The 19,530-nt window shown below is 49.1% G+C and overlaps 1 protein-coding gene across 2 annotated transcripts in view; it reads right to left on the bottom strand.

Moving 5' to 3' along the window:
• The window catches only part of CNNM4 (cyclin and CBS domain divalent metal cation transport mediator 4), a 53,207-nt gene extending 35,248 nt beyond the window's left edge, over window positions 1-17,959 (bottom strand). For both annotated transcript variants that reach the window (XM_003941276.4, XM_010352032.3), the window contains exon 1: window positions 16,463-17,959. In XM_003941276.4, the coding sequence (XP_003941325.3) occupies window positions 16,463-17,864 (1,402 nt within the window). In that variant the 5' untranslated portion in view covers window positions 17,865-17,959. The remainder of the gene's footprint in view (window positions 1-16,462) is intronic.
• Between the last annotated feature and the right edge of the window lie 1,571 nt (window positions 17,960-19,530).

The raw sequence follows: 19,530 nt of genomic DNA, 5'->3' as shown, positions 1-19,530 counted from the left end.
AGGAGCCACCTCAGGCTCCCAAAGTGCTGGATTACAGTTGTGAGCCATCATGTGTTGCCCTCTGTGCCTTTTTCTTAACCATATTTAGGCCAGGCGTGGTGGCTCATGCCTGTAATCCAAGCACTTTGGAGGCCAAGGCGGGTGGATCACCTGAGGTCGGGAGTTGAAGACCAACCTGACCAACATGGTGAAACCCCATCTTAAAAAAAAAAAATACATGTTTAGGAGTTCCTTATGTATTCTTTATATATTTATGTATATCTAGACCCCTTAAAAATTCATCCCTAGGTTTTTTGTTTTTTTGTTTTTTTTTGTTTTTTTTTTTTTGCAGCTGTTGTAAGCAGGATTGCCTTAAATTTTTTTTTTTTTAATATGAGGGTCTCACTATGTTGCCCAGACTAGTCCTGAACTCCTGGGCTCAAGTAATCTTCCTGCCTCAGCCTCCATTTATTTTTTATGTCTCAAAAAACAAAGAAACAAACAAATAAACAAAACCCACAAAGCAGCCAGGTGTGGTGGCACGCTCCTGTGGTCCCAGCTACTCAGGAGGTTGTAAAGTGGAATATTGCTTGAGCCTGGGAAGCTGAGGCTATAGTGAGGCTATTGCATGCGCTCATCTTCCCTTCTCTTGCCAGCACTGTGCATGCTGCAGCAGGATGCCTCGCCAGATGCAACCCCTCATCTGGGTCTTCCCGGCCCCTAAAACTAAGCCAAACAAACTTCTACTGTTTATAAATCACCCAGTCTCATAAACCAGACTTAGACAGTATGTAAGGGCATGTACGTATTAATTAGCTTGTTGTACACCATAACTATATATGGTTTTTGTGAATTAAATACTAAAAAAGCTATTTAAAGGCCCAAATCCTAAAAATAAAAGAGCGAAAAGGAAATCCGCAGAATGGGAGAATATATTTGCAATATATATGTCTTCATAAAAATTAGCTGGGACAAGTGGCATGTACCTATAGACCCAGCTACTGAGGAGGCTGAGGCTGGAGGATTACTTGAGTCCAGGAGTTCAGGACTAACCTGGACAACATCATGAGACCCTCATATAAAAAAAATTTTTTAAGGCAATCCTGCTTACAATAGCTACAAAAAAAAAAAAATACCTAGGAATGAATTTTTAAAGGGTTTAGATATACATAAAAATATAAAGAATATATAGGCTATATAAAGAATATATAGAATAAAGAATATATAAAGAACTCCTGAACCAGGCACAGTGGCTCACCCTGGTAATCCCAGCGCTTTGGAAGGCTGATGTGGGCAGATCACTTGAGTCCAAGAGTTCAAGACCAGTCTGGGCAAAATGGTGAAACCCCACCTCTACAAAATGTACAAAAATTAGCCAGTTATGGTGGCACATGCCTGTGATCCTAGCTACTTGGGGGACTGACACAGGAGGATTGCTTGAGCTAAGGAAATCAAGGCTGCAGTGAGCCAAGATCAACCACTGTGCTCCAGCCTGGGTGACAAAGCAAAACCCTGTCTCAAAAAAAAAAAAAAAAGAAAAGAAAAGAAAAGAAAAGAAAAAGAAAACAAAAAAGGCAGAGAGTTCAAGACCAGCCAGGTCAACATAGGGCAAACTCTCTCTCTACAAAAAAATACACAAAGTTGGCCGGGTGCAGTGGCTCACACCTGTAATCCTAGCACTTTTGGAGGCCAAGGCAAGTGGATCATTTCAAGTCAGGATTTCAAGACCAGCCTGGCCAACACGGTGAAACCCCGCCTCTACCAAAAATATAAAAAATTAGCCAGATGTGGTGCCACACAACTGTAATCACAGCTACTCAGGAGGCTAAGGCAGGAGAATCACTTGAACTTGGGAGGTGGAATTTGCTGCAAATGAGCCAAGATTGTGCCAGTGCACTCCAGACTGAGCTACAAAGCAAGACTCTGTCTCAAAACAAACAAACAAAGAAACCACAAAGTAGCCAGATGTGGTGGCACGGTCCTGTGCTCCCAGCTACTCAGGAGGTTGTAAAGTGGAATACTGCTTGAGCCTGGGAAGCTGAGGCTATAGTGAGCCATGATTGCACCACTGCACTCCAGCCTAGGTGACAGAGAGAGAGACTCTATCTCAAGAAAGAAGGAAAAAGGCAAGGCAAACAACCTCTTAGAAAACAGACAACAGACATCAAGAAAAAGAATAGTCAGGCCGGGCGCGGTGGCTCAAGCCTGTAATCCCAGCACTTTGGGAGGCCGAGGCGGGTGGATCACGAGGTCAAGAGATCGAGACCATCCTGGTCAACATGGTGAAACCCCGTCTCTACTAAAAATACAAAAAATTAGCTGGGCATGGTGGTGCGTGCCTGTAATCCCAGCTACTCAGGAGGCTGAGGCAGGAGAATTGCCTGAACCCAGGAGGCGGAGGTTGCGGTGAGCCGAGATCGCGCCATTGCACTCCAGCCTGGGTAACAAGAGCGAAACTCCGTCTCAAAAAAAAAAAAAAAAAAGAATAGTCAAATGGAAAATAAGTATATAAAAATGTGCTCAATATCATACTTCACTGGGGAAATCTAAATAAAAACCACAGTGAGGGGGATGAAAAGAGATTGATCAATGGGTACAAATGTACACTTAGAAAAAATAAGACCTGGTGCTCCACAGATCAGTAGGTGATGATGGTTAACATTAGTCAATTTTACATTTCAAAATAACTAGGAGAGAATAATTCAAATGTTCCAAGCATAAAGAACAGATGACTATTCAAGGTGATGAATATCCCAATTACCCTGATTTGATTACATTAATCTATCAAATAACTTATGTACTGTGAGAATATGTTCTGTGAAAATAGTTATTATGTATCTATAGAAATAAATTTAAAAAAAAAACAAAAAACAATGGCACAGTGGCTCAGGCCTGTCTGTAATCCCAGCACTTTAGGAAGGACTGCTTGAGGCAAGGAATTCGAAACCAGCCTGGACAACAAGGCAAGACCATATTTCTATACAAATGGTCCCAGCTACTCTGCAGGGTAGGTGGGAGGACTGCTTAGGCCTGGGAGGTTGGGGGCTGCAGTGAGCTGTGTGTGCAGTGAGCAGTAAGTGCTACTGCACTCCAGCCTGGATGACAAAGAAAGACCCTGCCTCAAAACAAAAAACGCAATGAGACACAACTATGCACACATCTGAATGGCAAAATTAAACACATAAACACATACCTGACAATACTAGAATTGGTGGGGATGGGAGTGAACACTGATATAGCACTTTAGAAAACTCTCATCTCTACTTGTCCCTGCGCCTTAGCAATTTCATTCCCGGGTACATTCTCAACAGAAATGCCTTCATATGTTCAGCAAGAGACATGGATAAGAGTGTTCTTAGCAGCACCATTTGTAATAGTCCCAAACTGGAAACAATGCAATGTCCATCCACAGTATTACTATGGTATGGTTATATAAGGGAATATTATAACAGCAACAAAAAGGAATGAACCACAGCTACACACAACATGGATGAAGCTCAGACCGTTAACATTCAGAAGCCAGACACAAAAGTGTGTATATGATGATTCACTTACAAAAGTTTAGAAACAGAAAAAAATTGACCCATGAGAACTGAGGGAGCATGGCAGGACTAGGAGGGTGCATGGGGTCAGGGGTGGGCTTCCAGGGTGTGGGTAATGTTTATTACTTGAGCTCAATGGCAGTTAGGGGTGTTCGTTTTGTGAAAAACTATCAGGCTGGACACTTACGATTTATGCAGTTTTCTCTATATTATGCATCAACAAAAAGTTTACTTAAAAAAAAAAAAATCGACCAAGTGTAGTGGCTCACGCCTGTAATCCAAGCACTTGGAGGCCAAGGTGGGCAGATCACCTGAGGTTGGGAGTTCAAGACCAGCCTGACCAACATGGTGAAACCTCATCTTTTTTTTTTTTTTTTGAGACGGAGTCTCGCTCTTGTTACCCAGGCTGGAGTGCAATGGCGCGATCTCGGCTCACCGCAACCTCCGCCTCCTGGGTTCAGGCAATTCTCCTGCCTCAGCCTCCTGAGTAGGTGGGATTATAGGCATGCACCACCATGCCCAGCTAATTTTTTGTATTTTTCGTAGAGACGGGGTTTCACCATGTTGACCAGGTTGGTCTCGATCTCTCGACCTCGTGATCCACCCACCTCGGCCTCCCAAAGTGCTGGGATTACAGGCTTGAGCCACCGCGCCCGGCTGAAACCTCATCTTATATTAAAAAAAAAAAAAAAAAAAAAAAAAAATCTAGAACTGACAGTAATTTTTTTTAGCCTGAACTTACTGGAATCTTCCAATCTTCTGGCCTTTTCCATTTTTTTTTTTTTTGAGATGGAATCTCACTCTGTCTTCCAGGCTGGAATACAGTGGCACAGTCTCTGCTCACTGCAACCTCCACCTCCCAGGTTCAAGCGATTCTCTTGCCTCAGCCTCCTGAGTAGCTGGGACTACAGGCACATACCACCATACCCAGCTAATTTTTTGTATTTTGAATAGAGACAGGGTTCTGCTATGTTGACCAGGCTGGTCTTGGATTCCTGACCTTGTGATCTGCCCGCCTCAGCCTCCCAAAGTGTGGGGATTACAGGTGTGAGCCACCGTGCCCGGCCTGGTCTCTTTCTTAACAGTTACAATCTCACTGCAAGAAGACACTGCATAGTGCTTTAGAGCATGGCTTCTAGGACCACACAGCCTGAGGTTGCCACTCAGCTGTCATGTGACTGGGAAAGATTTGGCCTCTCTGAGCCTCAGTTTCCCATCTACAGCACTTGGAGGATTAAATAACTATTCCATAAATGTTAATCATTAACACAGGCACAGACATTTCCTGTTTTTTTTTTTTTTTTTTTTTAACTTTTTAAGTTTAAAAAATTTTAAACACAGAGTCCCACTCTGCCAACTAGGCTGAAGTGCAGTGGTGCAATCACAGCTCACTATAACCTAACTCCTGGCCTCCAAGGAAAACAGAGACTCACCTGGTGGCCTCTTCCCGCCCTTTCTGAGACACCTGGGAGGGAGCAGAGGACCAGTGAAGCGGAAATGAAAATACATGACTGGCAAATAGGACTGTGTTCCTTCCTTCCCCTGCCCTCTCCCACAGGGCAGCCCTTAACATGACGCTTCTGCAATCAGAACATAGATGTGCTCGTGGTCAGGATGACAGGCTTAACCTCCCCCAATTTGGAAGGGGAGGGAAATTAAGTAAATGAGGAGAATTTCCTCAGTTTTGCTTTCAATTTTTCCCTTTTTTTTTTTTTTTTTTTTTGAGATGGAGTTTCGCTCTTGTTACGCAGGCTGGAGTGCAATGGCGCGACCTCGGCTCACCGCAACCTCCGCCTCCTGGGTTCAGGCAATTCTCCTGCCTCAGCCTCCTGAGTAGCTGGGATTACAGGCACGCACCACCATGCCCAGCTAATTTTTTGTATTTTTAGTAGAGACGGGGTTTCACCATGTTGACCAGGATGGTCTCGATCTATCAACCTCGTGATCCACCCGCCTCGGCCTCCCAAAGTGCTGGGATTACAGGCTTGAGCCACTGCGCCCGGCCTCATTTTTTTCCCTTAAGCGCTACCTTCTGTTACCCTGACTATATACATTAGGGTCCAGATAAGATAGTATCTGAATTAGCATATAATTATATAGTGGGTTCTTTTGAGCTCAATGTTTTTATTTCTTTTTAATAAGCTTCCTATATTTTATTTCATTTTTTTCTTTTTTAGACGGAGTGTTACTCTGTCACCCAGGCTGGAGTGCAGTGGCTCAATTTTGGCTCACTGCAACCTCTGCCTCCTGGGTTCAAGTGATTCTCCAGCCTTAGCCTCCCGAGAAGCTGGGATTATAGGAACATGACACCACATCTGGGGAATTTTTGTATTTTCAGTTGAGGCTGGGATTCACCATGGCAGCCAGGCTGGTCTCAAGCTCCTGACCTCAGGTGGTCCATCTGCCTCGGCCTCCCAGTGCTGAGATTACAGGCATGAGCCACCGTGCCCAGCCATTTTATTTCATTTTTTAAAAAATTTTATTATTATTATTATTTGAGACGGAGTCTTGCTCTGTCACCAGGCCGGAGTGCAGTGGCGTGATCTTGGCTCACCGCAACCTCTGCCTCCCAGGTTCAAGCAATTCTTCTGCCCCAGTCTCCCAAGTAGCTGGGGCTACAGGTGCGTGCCACCCACCATTCTCAGCTAATTTATTTGTATTTTAGTAGAGATGGGGTTTCACCATGTTGGTCAAGATGGTCTCAATCTCTTGACCTTGTGATCCACCCACCTTGGCCTCCCAAAGTGCTGGGATTACAGGCACACACCACTGCATCTGGATAATTTCTGTATTTTTAGTAGAGACTGGGTTTCACTATGATGGTCAGGTTGGTCTCGAACTCCTGACCTCAGGTGGTCCGCTGCCTCAGCCTCCCAAAATGCTGGGTTTATAGTCATGAGCCACCACGCCCAGCCATTTCATTTCATTTTAAATTTTTGTGGCTACATAGTAGGGCTATCAGTTATTTATAATTCCAAAAAAGGCACATCCTGAACAGTAGGGCAGCCTGCCAACAGAGACAGTGTATGAGAACCGCTGTGGCCACAGGTTGGCATCAGTGCCAACTGGGGCACCTTTTGGATAATAGCAAAACTAAATTTAAAAATAACTAATATTTGCCACGTGACTACACAGTGCTAGGCAGAGGGCTAAGTACTTTGCATGCCTTACCTCACTTAGTCCTCACCACAAGGTCTGAGGGGGACACAAGTCATTAACGTGGATGACCAGATCACTAGCAGCTGAAGAGAAACTCAATATTTTGAGCGTTTCATGAAATAAATTGCACCGCACAAGCATTTACTCATTTTTGAAACTTACTTCTAACTCTTAGCAAAGTTTCATGAGAGATGAGCTTCAGTTTAAGGCAGAACTCCTGGTGACAGTGTATGTGTGCATGGATGTAGGCGTGTGTGAACCGGTGTGTGCAAGCCCGTGTGTGCACATAGGGGATTAGCAGGTGGGTGTGAACATGTGTGAGAGTGGCCCTTCCTGTGCCTATGTGGGGGGTATGAGTGTGTGTGTGTGTTGGCACAGGTGGTTGTGGCCTTGCCTGTGCCTATGTGAGGGATATGAATGTGGGTGTGTGCACATGGGTGGGAGTGAATCTGCTTGTGCCTCTATGGGAGTATGAGTGTGAGGCATGGGTGGGAGTGGCCCTGCCTGGGGTAGGGGAGGGATCCTCCTTGCACTGAGGCTTCAGGCTGCCTGCTGGCCAGGGACCAGGCATTTTAGAGAGCCCGGGAAACCAGTCCTGCAACAACCCTGCTCCTTCACAGTAAATCAGCCCAGAAGCGTGGAAACAACTCTGATTGTAACCTCTGGGGAATGCTCCAGCAACACCAGGTTTAACCCTCAGCAAAACAAACTAGCCGCTGTATACCCAGCCTCTGGGCTCACCTTCCCGCAGAGGCACACAGCACTGCCCAGCCCTTGTCCTGGTGCAGATTCTCTGAGTGATTCCCAAAGGATGATGGGGATAAAAAAGGATTTCATTTCTTATCAGATAGAAATCTGAAGAACCCATCTAAATTGTGTTCTAAAAAACAGGACATAAAATTATATTCTTGTTGCCCAGGCTGGAGTGCAGCGGCATGATCTTGGCTTACTGTAACCTCCACCTCCCAAGTGATTCTCATTCCTCAGCTTCCCAATTAGTTGGGATTACAGGCATGTACCACCATACCTGGCTAATTTTTTTTGTATTTTTTTAGTAGAGATGGGGTTTCACCATGTTGGTCAGGCCGATCTTGAACTCCTGATCTCAGGTGATCCGCCCGCCTAGGCCTCCCAAAGTGCTGGGATTACAGGCGTGAGTCATCACAACTGGCCCACAGTCAAGAATTTCAATGTGAAAATATATATGGGTGTCTCATGGGAGAAAATGTAGCTGTAAAATAAAAACGGTTTTAATCCTGCTGTTATAAGGGATTTGTGCATACATGTGTGCACGTGTGTGTGTGTGTGTGTGTGTGTTGACACAGGGTCTGGTTCTGTCACCCAGGCTGGAGTGCAGTGGCACATTCTTAGCTCACTGCAACCTTTGCCTCCCATCCTCAAGTGATCCTCCTACCTCAGCCTCCCAAGTAGCTGGGACCACAGGCATGTGCTACCACACCCAGCTAATTTTTGTATTTTTTGTAGAAATGGGGTTTTGCCACATTGCACAAGCTGGTCTCGAACTCCTGAGCTCAAGATATCTGCCTGCCTCGGCATCCTGAAGTACTGGGATTATAGGTGTGGACCACCACAGCCAGCCATGCTATTTGTTATAAGGCTTTTTTTTTTTTTTTTTTTAAATATAGACAAGTTCCAACAATGAGATATAACTCTTTTATGGCCAGATAAAAATAATAAACACTAATAAAAAAAGTCATCTAACAGTGGAATAGGCACAGAAGTGAGCAGTCCAGACTCCAGCCTATGACATAAGCCAGGGATCCTTTATGGAGCCTCCAACCCTCTCATAACAGGACGTCCTGGTGAGAGGAGAGGGGTAAGCAGGCGCAGGGTAGGCATGGCAGCAGACACAGGGACTGGGAGCAAATGGCAGCTACCAGCCAGACAGCTGCTCCCCACTCTCTCAGCCGAGGGCCAGCCGGGTACCTCTGGAAATTCTAGCACCTTCAGAAAATCTCAGAGTCAGTTCTGCTAAGGAGTTGCAAGAATCCCTAAGAAAACAAGAAAACTTCAAGACAGCTTGTCCATCCCCCATAGGCTGGGGGCAAAAGAACCAGGAGGCTCTGAGAAAATCAGTCGCCAAGGCAGCGGCAAAGGCCTGGACCAGGCTGCCCTTCCATATAAACTCACCCTGGCTGTGCAGCCTTTCAGAAGCCAGCGCTCAGTGTGTGACAACCATGCTGGCTGCCCCTGCCCTCAAGGAAAATGGAGGCCTGTAGTAGCGACTCCTTCAGAGGGGCCGGGATTCCTTCCCCTCAAAGATGTCCTTGCTATTTAGTCAACCAGGTTCATGTAGGAGGGGTGCAGAGAGAAGGCACCCAGGGATCTGCACCCTCAAGTCCCTTTAGAAAGGGATGAGTAGCAACCCGGGAGGCCCCAGCAGCACCTGCACAGCTGCTGCAGATGACGGTCAGGCTCACTTCTCAGCCCACGGGTCTTGTCCAAGCTCTCCCAGGACAACAGGTACCAGAGTGGAAAACGCTATGTCTACCCACCCTAGCAGCTTCCATTAAAATGTCTTCCCAGATTTTTACTAACAAGACAGGCCTCCCCTTCCCAAGGGGCTCCCTGCTGATCCTGTAGGGCCATTCCCTGATGTTGTGCTCCTGCATATTCATCCATTTTCAAGGTTAAACATCTGCTCGGTGCTTCCTGTCCTGACCAGAGGAGCAGAAAAACACTGGAGCGGGATTTCCGAGTTAAAAATCTGAGACCTTTGAAAAGTAAACACCAGAATAACCTAAGAGCCCATTATGGCCTTGATGCACAGCAGTGCCTTCCATCGCACAAACGACAGCTCTGGGAAGAGTACTGTCAAGTGAAGACACGTGAGTCTACTCTCAGTTCTGGCTCCTCTTTGGGAACCAGCCCATAGGCTGCACGGGGCCTGCCAGGAAGGAGGTGCGGCTGCCCACCAGCTGGCACGTACCAGGCCCCTCCACGTGCCCATGTTCCCTTCCCAGAGCACCATACTAAAGGGAAAGTGAACAGAAGCCTGGCCACAGCTCTGTCAGCTGTCCCTGCTGGGACCTCTGCCTGCACCCAGATTATCAACCAGCTCCTGTCACTCTCAGATACACCTGCCCCCGGGCAGCTTCTCGAGATCAAATCACCATGTTGAGGCTGTTACCAGGCAGGGATGATGGAGAGCTGGTGCACAGCTGCCTTTGGGCTCCACTTGTCCAAGGCTGCTCTTGCTGGGTACCCAAACCTAATATCCCATCTCACAGTCTGCGCGTGGTCCTCACCCTATCTGACCTTCCAAGGAGGCTCCTGAATACCCCTTGGTTCTCTTCATCTCTGTCAAGAAGTCGCCTCAGCCTGGCTTCTACACACTGACACCCCCTGTACTGTCCTTGCCTCTCTCACATTCTGCCTGCTCTCCGCCGACTCTTAAACCTTTTCGCCTAGTCCTAGCCTCGCTCCCCAACATTTTCCCCTGCATGCCTGCCTCGATGTTACTGCACACTGGCGTAGTCCAGGGCCAGCAGCACGGGCATCAGCTGAGAACCTGTCAGAAATGCAGACTCTCAAACCACACTGAGTTCAAGTCTGCATTTTTTTTTTTTTTTTAAGACGGAGTTTTGCTAGTGTTGTCTAGGGTAGAGTGCAATGGTGCAATCTTGGCTCACAGCAACCTCTGCCTCCCAGGTTCAAGCGATTCGCCTGCCTCAACCTCCCAAGTAGGTGGGATTACAAGCATGCACCACCATGCCTGGCTAATTTTGGATTTTTAGTAGAGATGGGGTTTCTCCACATTGGTCAGGCTGGTCTCAAACTCCCGCCCTCAGGTGATCCATCCTCAGCCTTCCAAAGTGCTGAGATTACATGTATGAGCCACTGTGCCTGGCCTCAAGTATGCATTTTAACAAAATGTCCAGGCAACCCGAGTGTGAGAAGCTTTAGTGTAAACAATGCTGGGAACAGAGAAGGAGCTCGGTAACAGGTCACACCGCCATTATCATTATCACCACTCACCTCCTTCCACCCTCACCAAACTGCCTCTTCATTCTTCTCTCCCTATTGCAGTTAAATGATGTCATCAACCTGAATCCCAAGCTAGAAACCTCCTGGCTTGACTCCCAGATCTCCATAAGAATCAATGAGTCTAGTTACTTTCCAGAAGCATCTCGCAGGCCTGCCCTTCCTGGGCCCCACAGTACCCTATTTGTGAGCTCTGCATAGCTAGGCTTGGTTTACATGTTTATCGCCTTGGCAGACCGTGATTTCTGTGAATAGGGCAGTTTTATTCATCTCTGATTTCCAACAGCCAGCACAGTGTCTGACACACAGGCTTTAAAATGGTCACTGTTGGTTGAACAAATGAATGAACAAGCAGGTGCAAATGGGAGGGTGGGCTGGGGAGGATAAGTTACTTAAGGTGTGTCAGATGATAGGAACCAAAAGTGAATGCAAAAATCATGCAGTGTTTTTTTTTTTTTTTCCTTACCTTTATAAAGCTGTTCTAGGAATAAAATTAAGTCAGTGGGAAAATCTGAAATCTGACACGGCCTAGATGAAAATATAGGTTTGTTTTTGAGACAGAGTCTCGCTCTGTCACTCAGGCTGGAGTGTAATGGTGTGATCTCAGCTCACTGCAACCTCTACCTCTCAAGTTCAAGTGATTCTCCTGCCTCAGCCACCCCAGTAGCCGGGATTACAGGTATGTGCCATCATACCTGGCTAATTTTTGTATTTTTTCAGTAAAGATGGGGTTTCACCATGTTGGCCAGTCTGGCCTCGAACTCCTGGCCTTAAGTGACCCAGCCAAGAGCTCCCAAAGTGCTAGGATTATAGGCATGAACCACAGCTGCGAGGGGTTTTTAACAAAAATATTTCTAGTTTTTTCCCACCAATTTATACTGCACTAACTTGCTGCAAGGAGCAGTAACAGGTCCAAGGCCACCTCACAGGTCAGTGACCAGGCTGGCTGGAGTTACACCCAGGTCTGTACAGGGTATAGAGGGTTATAAGGTGGGTGGGGAAAGATAAGGTGTTAAAGATGAGCTAAGTACCTGGGAGGGAAGGGTAGGGCACAGCAAGAAGCTGGAAGGTGGGCTGCAAGAGGGGGCAGAGCTCTGCCCTCTTTCTTCATTACTTTGCTTCAGGGTCTGGGAGAGTGGTGAAGGCAAAACACAAATGGGCAGGAGGAGCTGGCGGCACCTTTGTTCTGAGATTCCAAGCTAGACAAATCCACCCACAACACCCAGTACTGCAAACAATTCTAGGCGAGGTTTCAGCGGAAGGGCCAAGGTTCAAATCACAGGAGACTCTCGGGCCTGAGGGCTTGTCTCACCAACTAGATGATCTTACTCCTGTGGTCCTGTAGCACCTAGCATCATGTCTTGCACGTAGCACGGGGTTCCACAGATACCTGACACTAACGGCTGTAAGCTGGGAGACGGAAGCCTTGCAAGGCTGTATCCCTCTGCCTTACTCCTAGGGACACTCAGCCCTTACATCTGCACCGATGCCCCTAGCCTGTCTCTAAGTGTGCAGGAGCACATTCATGACTCATCTAACGAGGGAAGCTGTGTAAACTCCCAGTGGCCAAAGACCATTTATTGGTGGGGAGACTGAGGCCCGTGGAGAACCATGCATCACACTCAAGGCCCCAAACTCTACTTCTCAGTCCCTGACATGTCATCTCAGCGACTCCTCCTGTCTGTCCTGTGCAGCTAGAAATCTGAGCCTGGTAAGTGCACAACACCCATTTTTCTTTGCCCTCATCAGCTCCTCAGAATTCTAACACTATTAAAATGGGAATGATCCTCTGCCAAACCAGACAGGTATTCATTCATTCACTTACTCACTCAGTGCCATGGATGGAGATCCTACTATGTGCAAAGGGCCATTCTAGGGGCTAGAGCTACACGGGTGAGCAAAACAAAGAGAACTGCCTTTTGAAACTTATATTCCAGTGGGAGGAGACAGACAGTAGACAACACAGTAAGTCAGCAAATTGTACAGATGCTGGAGAGCCATGCGTGCTATGAGAAGAGAGGAAATCAGCACAGGGCAGGGAAGATTGGGAAGCTGGAGTGGGATAGTGGGTACAGTTTTAAACAGGGTGACAGAAAGGCTCCACTGAGAGGTGACCTGGGAAAACAGTGAGCCATGTTAACTTCTGGGGAAGAGTATTCCAGCCCAAGGAAACAGCCAGGGCAAAGGCCCCAGGGTGGGAACATACTGGTATGTTTAAGAACAGCAAAAAGGGCTGGGCATGGTGGCTCCCACCTGTAATCCCAGCACTTTGGGAAGCCAAGTGGGCAGATCACCTGAGGTCAGGAGTTTGAGACTAGCCTGGCTAACATGGTGAAACCTCATCTCTATTAAAAATACAAAAATCAGCCAGGTGTGGTGGCATGTGCCTGTAATTCCTGTTACTCAGAAGGTTGAGGCACTAGAATCTCTTGAACCCAGGAGGTGGAGGTTGCAGTGAGCAAAGATTGTGCCAGAGTGAAACTCTGTCTCAAAAAAAAAAAAAAAAAAAAAAAAGGCCGCAGTAGTACATGCCTGTAATCCCAGCACTTTGGGAAGCTGAGGTGGGTGGACCACCGGAGGTCAGAAGTTTTCAACCAGCCTGGCCAACATGGTGAAACCCCGCCTCTACTAAAAATTTTAAAAGTTAGCTGGATGTGGTGGCGGGCACCTGCAATCCCAACTACTTGGGAGGCTGAGGCAGGAGAATCACCTGAACCCGGTAGGCGGAGATTACAGGGAGCCAAGATGGCGCCATTGCATTCCACTCTGGGCAACAAGAGTGAAACTACATCTCAAAAAAAAAAAAAAAAAAAAGGCCGGGCGCGGTGGCTCAAGCCTGTAATCCCAGCACTTTGGGAGGCCGAGGCAGGTGGATCATGAGGTCAAGAGATCGAGACCATCCTGGTCAACATGGTGAAACCCCATCTCTACTAAAAATACAAAAAATTAGCTGGGCATGGTGGTGCATGCCTGTAATCCCAGCTACTCAGGAGGCTGAGGCAGGAGAATTGCCTGAACCCAGGAGGCGGAGGTTGCGGTGAGCCGAGATCACGCCATTGCACTCCAGCCTGGGTAACAAGAGCGAAACTCCGTCTCAAAAAAAAAAAAAAAAAAAACAGCAAAAAGGCCAGTGGGACTTGCCAGAGAGTCATCCATTGTTCATTCATTTGTCCAACACTTCAACACTTACTGAGGTCCCCTCTCTTTACCAAACACTGAGTGGTGAAAACACTAAGAAGGCATGGCCTCTACCCTCAAGGAGCTTATAATGCTGGAAAGGGGAAGGAGGGAGTACAAAGACCCTAAAAGAGGACTACTTGTGGGGCAGAAGGACTCTGGCAAAGTTAGGTTCAGGGTCCATGCCCAACCGGGGTGGAAGAGGGTCAGGTTGGACCCTCAGAGAGAGATGCTGGGCTAGACAGTTGCCCTAGCTCTGACTCTGGTACTGTTAACAATGCCAGCTGTGCTAACTTTGCTCACTTGTTTTTCTTAGCTTAAAAAAAAAAAAAGGCTTCCCAACACCAGACTCCTAAAAGAAACTCTTAAATTGCAGACGTACACTAGGTGTGTGCTGTGTCCTGGGCAATCTCAGACTAAGAAGGTGAACCCAGATGGGAAGGTCTGGGAGAGGCCACACTGCAGGCAACCTGAACCTGGTGTGCAACGAGTTAAAACTGGTTTTCTGAGACCTCTGGGAATGGGGAAGTAAGTGATGGCATAAAGCCGCAGGGCCTGTTCTGGGGAGGGGTGGGGATGACCATCACCATCTCCAGGGCAGCCAGCTGTGCTGGGCAGTTCCCTGGGATTACCAGCACTGCTCCAGGGTGTGGCCTCAGGCTATTGGCCTCTGTTATGGGAGAGAATAAACTGAACCTGGGGACTTTGGCTCAGCAGAGCTCTGCTCTGGCCTAAGAGATGCTAGCTCTGTTTTCTTAACGTAATGAAAGGGCACTTGACAAGACAGAGCCCAAAGGCAGCCTTCTCAAGACCCAGGGAGGCTCCCACCCAAGAGAGCTCAGCCTTGCCGATCGAGGCTGGGAGACTGGCCAGGCCAATCCATACTGGTTGGATCCAGATTCCCAAGTAAACTGATAGGAAGGTGCTATCTGGTGTGTCTCAAGCCATAGTTCCAAACACCACAGAGGCGGTGAGGAGGAACCTGCCCTGGAGGGTCCTAATCAGGTTCCCAAACAAGCAACAGAGGAAGTCTTCAGGTCCCAAGACTTGGAGTGAGGGTGGGGCACAGATCCTTACTGCTTTTGTGTCCTGGATCTGCACTCCCAAAGCTGCCCCCACCTCCAACCCACCACAGCCTCTGCCTTCACCATCAGGGGTCTGTCTCACCAGTCTCTGCAGGGAGGCCACCTTTCCCTGGGCTGTCTCCCACTCTGGCTTACTTTACTCAAGTGGTCCTCAGATTCAGTCTGTTGAACTTAAGTGGGAGGGTACCAGCCCATCACCCTGGCCCTGACCTCAGCATCTTTTCAGACCAAACCTGGCAAAGCCAGCTCCTCCCTATCCCACTCCAAAGCTGTCCTCCACTCTGTTCCAGAAACACCTGCCAGCTCCCACCCTGCTAGGATTCTGAAGTCCCTAAGAGCCCTAGGTCGGCCTGAAAGCCCTCAGCCAGCAGGAGCTCTCCTATGGGAATGAAGGCTGGGAGGGTGTTTAGAAAGCAAAGTCTTCAAGTTTAGGATGAGCCCCCGACCCCCATTCCTTTAAAAAGAGCTTCCCTTTCTGCCTCTTCACTTTCTTCAGCCTAGGAGCGTTCCACTCCATAATTGGCTTGTTTACTGCCACTCTAAGGGATTCTGAATAGCAGAGGTGGGAGGAAAATTTTGCTGGAAGAAAAGGAGTGTGTGCCTTGAGCTTTGAGACTGATCAGTAAACCCTCCAAATGCCTCTCTAAATACCTGCAAAATGGCCAAGAACCCAGGTGAGAAAAAAATACAAGGCAGTGCAAGGCCAGCTGAAGATTTCCAGCAGACCACAGGAGGGAAGCTTACGTTGGCGCCAGGGAAAGACAGAACAATAACCAAAACTTAATCTGCTTGCTTCTGCTGAATAGTCGAAAGCATTATTTGGCATTGTTTTGAGCAGGGAGCCAATTAGCGACTCCCAATTCTGCTTCTTTGGGCTAGCACCTCCAGTGACGTCACTCTTCTGCTTGAAAACCTTCTGCAGGTCCAAGCTCGGAGCAAACAGCATCCACTACTGGGCCCCAAACTACTCCAGCCATTGACCACTGAGCATCAGAGCGACTATGCCCACCAAACAGGACCACCTGCTGGGCAACAAGCACACCTTTGCTTCTCCACTCGGGTTCTCTGCTTTCGGGGTTCCCTCTGCCCCAAACAAGTCTCTCCACCTTTTAAGGTTCTCCTCAAATGCACCTTCCCCTGTGAAGGTTTCGCCAACTTCCCAGCCCCTTCCCCACTCCAACCCATACTCTAAATCTCCATTGCCTTGGCCTCTTTTCAGGCATCACGCTGTCTTGCTTCAATAGCTCCCTGAGGCCTTGCTCCAGCCCTCCAAGGGAGTGAGTGTGTCTTATTTAGCTTTGATTCATCAGGAGCCCACAGCGCACTACCTGGCAGATGGTGGACACTTGAGAATGGGTCTAACGCTCCAAAACTGTCCTCAGAGGCATAGGAAGTGATGGGTAAAGGGATACAGAGTCACACAAACAGAACACTAAAACCAGGAGACACAAAACATGCCAGGGGACGAGAGGCGTCACGAGGAAATTGAACCAGGGGACCTATATCTGTCCTTACCCTTCTTGAACTCCTCCAACATGGCATTCAACTTGGTGTCATGGAAGACAAAGTGCACCGGGTGGTTATAGAAGCGAGTGATAGTCTTGAGAGGGGTGCAGTCATCGGGGTCCACGAAGGCCAAGTCTTTGATGTAGAGAATATCTACAATATTGGACTGCTCATCTTCGAACACCGGAATGCGAGTATAGCCGCTTTCCATAATCTCCGACATGGTATTGAAGTCCAGGATGGCATCACTGCGGATCATGAAGCAGTCCTGGAGCTGGGTCATGATATCCTCCACGGTTTTGGTCCGTAGTTCCAGGGCACCCTGGATCATATTGAGCTCCTCTTTCACGAGGTCATTATAGGGCTCTGTCACCTTCAACATCTCCATCAGCTTCTCCCGGTTGTAAACAGTACGAATCTCCTGGCCCAGAAAAAAGTCCAGGAGTTTGCTGATGGGAAAACTGAGGGGGAAGGTGAGTAGCATAAAGAATTTGGTGAGAACGATGGTGTTGGCACCCACTGCCAGCCCGTGTCGGGAGCACAGGGCCTGAGGTAGGATCTCCCCAAAGATAACAATGCCAATGGTGGAGGAGGCCACCGCCATGAGGCCAGACCCGATGAGGTTGTCTAGAAGGATGGTGAGGGAGGTGTTGACCAGCACGTTCCCCAGGAGCAGCGAGCAGAGCAGGTAGTTGCCCTTGCGCCGGATGGGCTCAATCTTGCGGGCATAGCGCCTCTCCTTCTCGGTGCCACAGTTCTGCACAATGCGCAGCTCCATGGGGTCCAGGGCCATAAGCCCCAGGTTGAGGCCAGAAAATATGCCGGACAGCACCAGTAGCACCGTAATAAGGAGGATGTGCAGCCAGAGAGGCAGGAACCTCCCAGGCTCCTCTACCATGAAGAGCAGTGAGTCCTTGTCGGTCCACTTCAGCCAGGGACCGTCGGGCTGGGCCCGGGTGCACAGTGCGTATAGCTTCATGTTCTCGCTCCTCCGGAGGAACTTGGTGAGCACCACCAGCACGCCGGACGTGTTCCCGCGGCTCACGTTGACCAGCTGCTGGACGACCAGGTCCTTGGTGAGCTCGAGACAGTTGGTGGACTTGTGGCCGGTCTCGGCGTTGTCCACCTCAGTGAAAGAGATCAGGCTGCTGGAGATGTCGCCCAAGCTGTAGCCGTACAGCCTCAGGTTCACGGTGCTGCCCTCGGACACGAAAATGATGCCATCCGGGTTCGTCCCACACGACTTGTTACAGCTCGCCAGCCTCATGCCCACAATCGCGCCCTGCTGGGGGCTGCTCTGGCCCCGGGCCCCCCGCGCCCACAGCAGCACCAGCAGCACCGGTGCCGCCAGGAGGAGGCGCCCTCGGGCCGGCCCGCCGCCCGGGCGCCCGCCCCCGCCCACCGGCGCCATGTTGCTCTGGCTCTGCTGCCGTCGCCGCTCCCCGCGCGCCGCCGCTCCAGCCGCTCCGCTCCCTTCGCTGCCGCCGAGCCAACTGCCCGAGCCACGGGCCTGACGTCAGGTCAGCGCCCCGCCCGCCCCGCCCCTCTGGTCCACGCCCCTCATTTGCATTGGAGGCTCCGCCCCGGGGTGCGCGGCTCCAGCGCCAGCCCTTAAGGGGGTCCAGACGCTTAAGGTGGAGCAGAGCCGGAGCGGGAGAGCCGCTGTGGGGTACCCGCCCAGTGCTCCGCCTCCGTGCCCTTCCCGCCTTTCTCTGCCTGTGGGGTTAGCTCTCCTTCTCCGCGGGCTTTTCGCCACGCCGTTTCTGTTTCTTGGTCTCTCCCGGCCGCACGTGCAAGGCTCCTTTCCCGTCCCGGCAGCCTGCAGCTCAGGTAGGGGTGGCCCGTTCTGTAGGCAGGGCGAGAAAAGTACTTTTCCTGATGTAGAAAAAGAAAAAGGAAAAAAAAGAAAAAAGAAAAAGAGAACCTGAGAGCTTAGGCTGGCATTACAGCCTGCCCCTTGGAGACTTTGCTGGCCTCCTCACTGCTGAGATTTTTGCTGACCCTGGCCCAAGGCCAGAAGTAGGTTGCCCCAGCCCCAGCCGGGCGATGCTTCTATCAACCGTTAAGTGGCTGCCTGATGTGGAAGGCAAATCTCGGGAACTAAGGTTGTAGAAGGGCCAGACTCTGGCCTAGACTTGTCTCCTGTCGCTTCCATTTAGGCACAGATATTTATTATTATTGTTACTATTATTATTTTGAGATGGACTCTTGCTCTTATTGCCCAGGCTGGAGTGCAATGGCACAATCTCGGCTCACCGCAGCCTCCGCCTCCCGGGTTCAAGTGATTCTCCTGCCTCAGCCTCCCGAGTAGCTGGGATTATAGGCGCCCACTACCACACCTGGCTAATTTTTTTGTATTTTTAGTAGAGACGGGGGTTTCACTATGTTGGTCAGGCTAGTCTCGAACTCCTGACCTCAGGCGATCCACCTGCCTCCCCTCCCAAAGTGCTGGAATTACAGGCGTGAGACACCGCGCCGGACCAAGCACAGATATTTATTGAACACCTACTTTGTACCAGGCACTGGTTCCAGGCTCTGAGAGTAGAGCAGTGAACAAGCCAAAGTCGCTGCTCATTGGGGTTTACAGTCTAGAACAGAAAACAGGAGATAAACAAGTAAACACATATATCATATTCATTTAATTGCCCCAACAACCCTCAGAGTTAGTATTATTTCCATTTAGAGATGCAGAAATTGAGCAGAGATACAAATCCTGGTTCCTCCAGGTAGTCATCTCCCAACCCATTTCTCCATCTGTAAATGGGGGTAAGAATGATACAGTATCACTTGCTAAGCTTGCAGGAACCATGGGCCTAGACATGGAACAAGACAGGACAGCTCTTTATGAATATTCTTTGACTAGGTAGTAGTTGTGACAAGACTTCTAACCCCAAATTGTGGTGATTGATTAGCTGAGGCAGCTGTTTATGGAGATGAGCTGACAGGCAGCTGCTTGTGAAGATGAGCAGGCAGGCAGGGCAGTGAGCTTATCCCTGAAATGACCACTTCCTGGATGGTCCTTCCCTGATGTCACTAGGGTGTGTGGGGAAGAACGCAGCTGCCCGCCCTGTGATGGG

Source organism: Saimiri boliviensis, chromosome 1 (assembly GCF_048565385.1).
Source record: "Saimiri boliviensis isolate mSaiBol1 chromosome 1, mSaiBol1.pri, whole genome shotgun sequence".
In the NCBI taxonomy this organism is placed as follows: Eukaryota; Metazoa; Chordata; class Mammalia; order Primates; family Cebidae; genus Saimiri; species Saimiri boliviensis.
The sequence above is the reverse complement of the archived record's forward strand: the minus strand, read 5'-3'. Positions and strand labels throughout refer to the sequence as shown.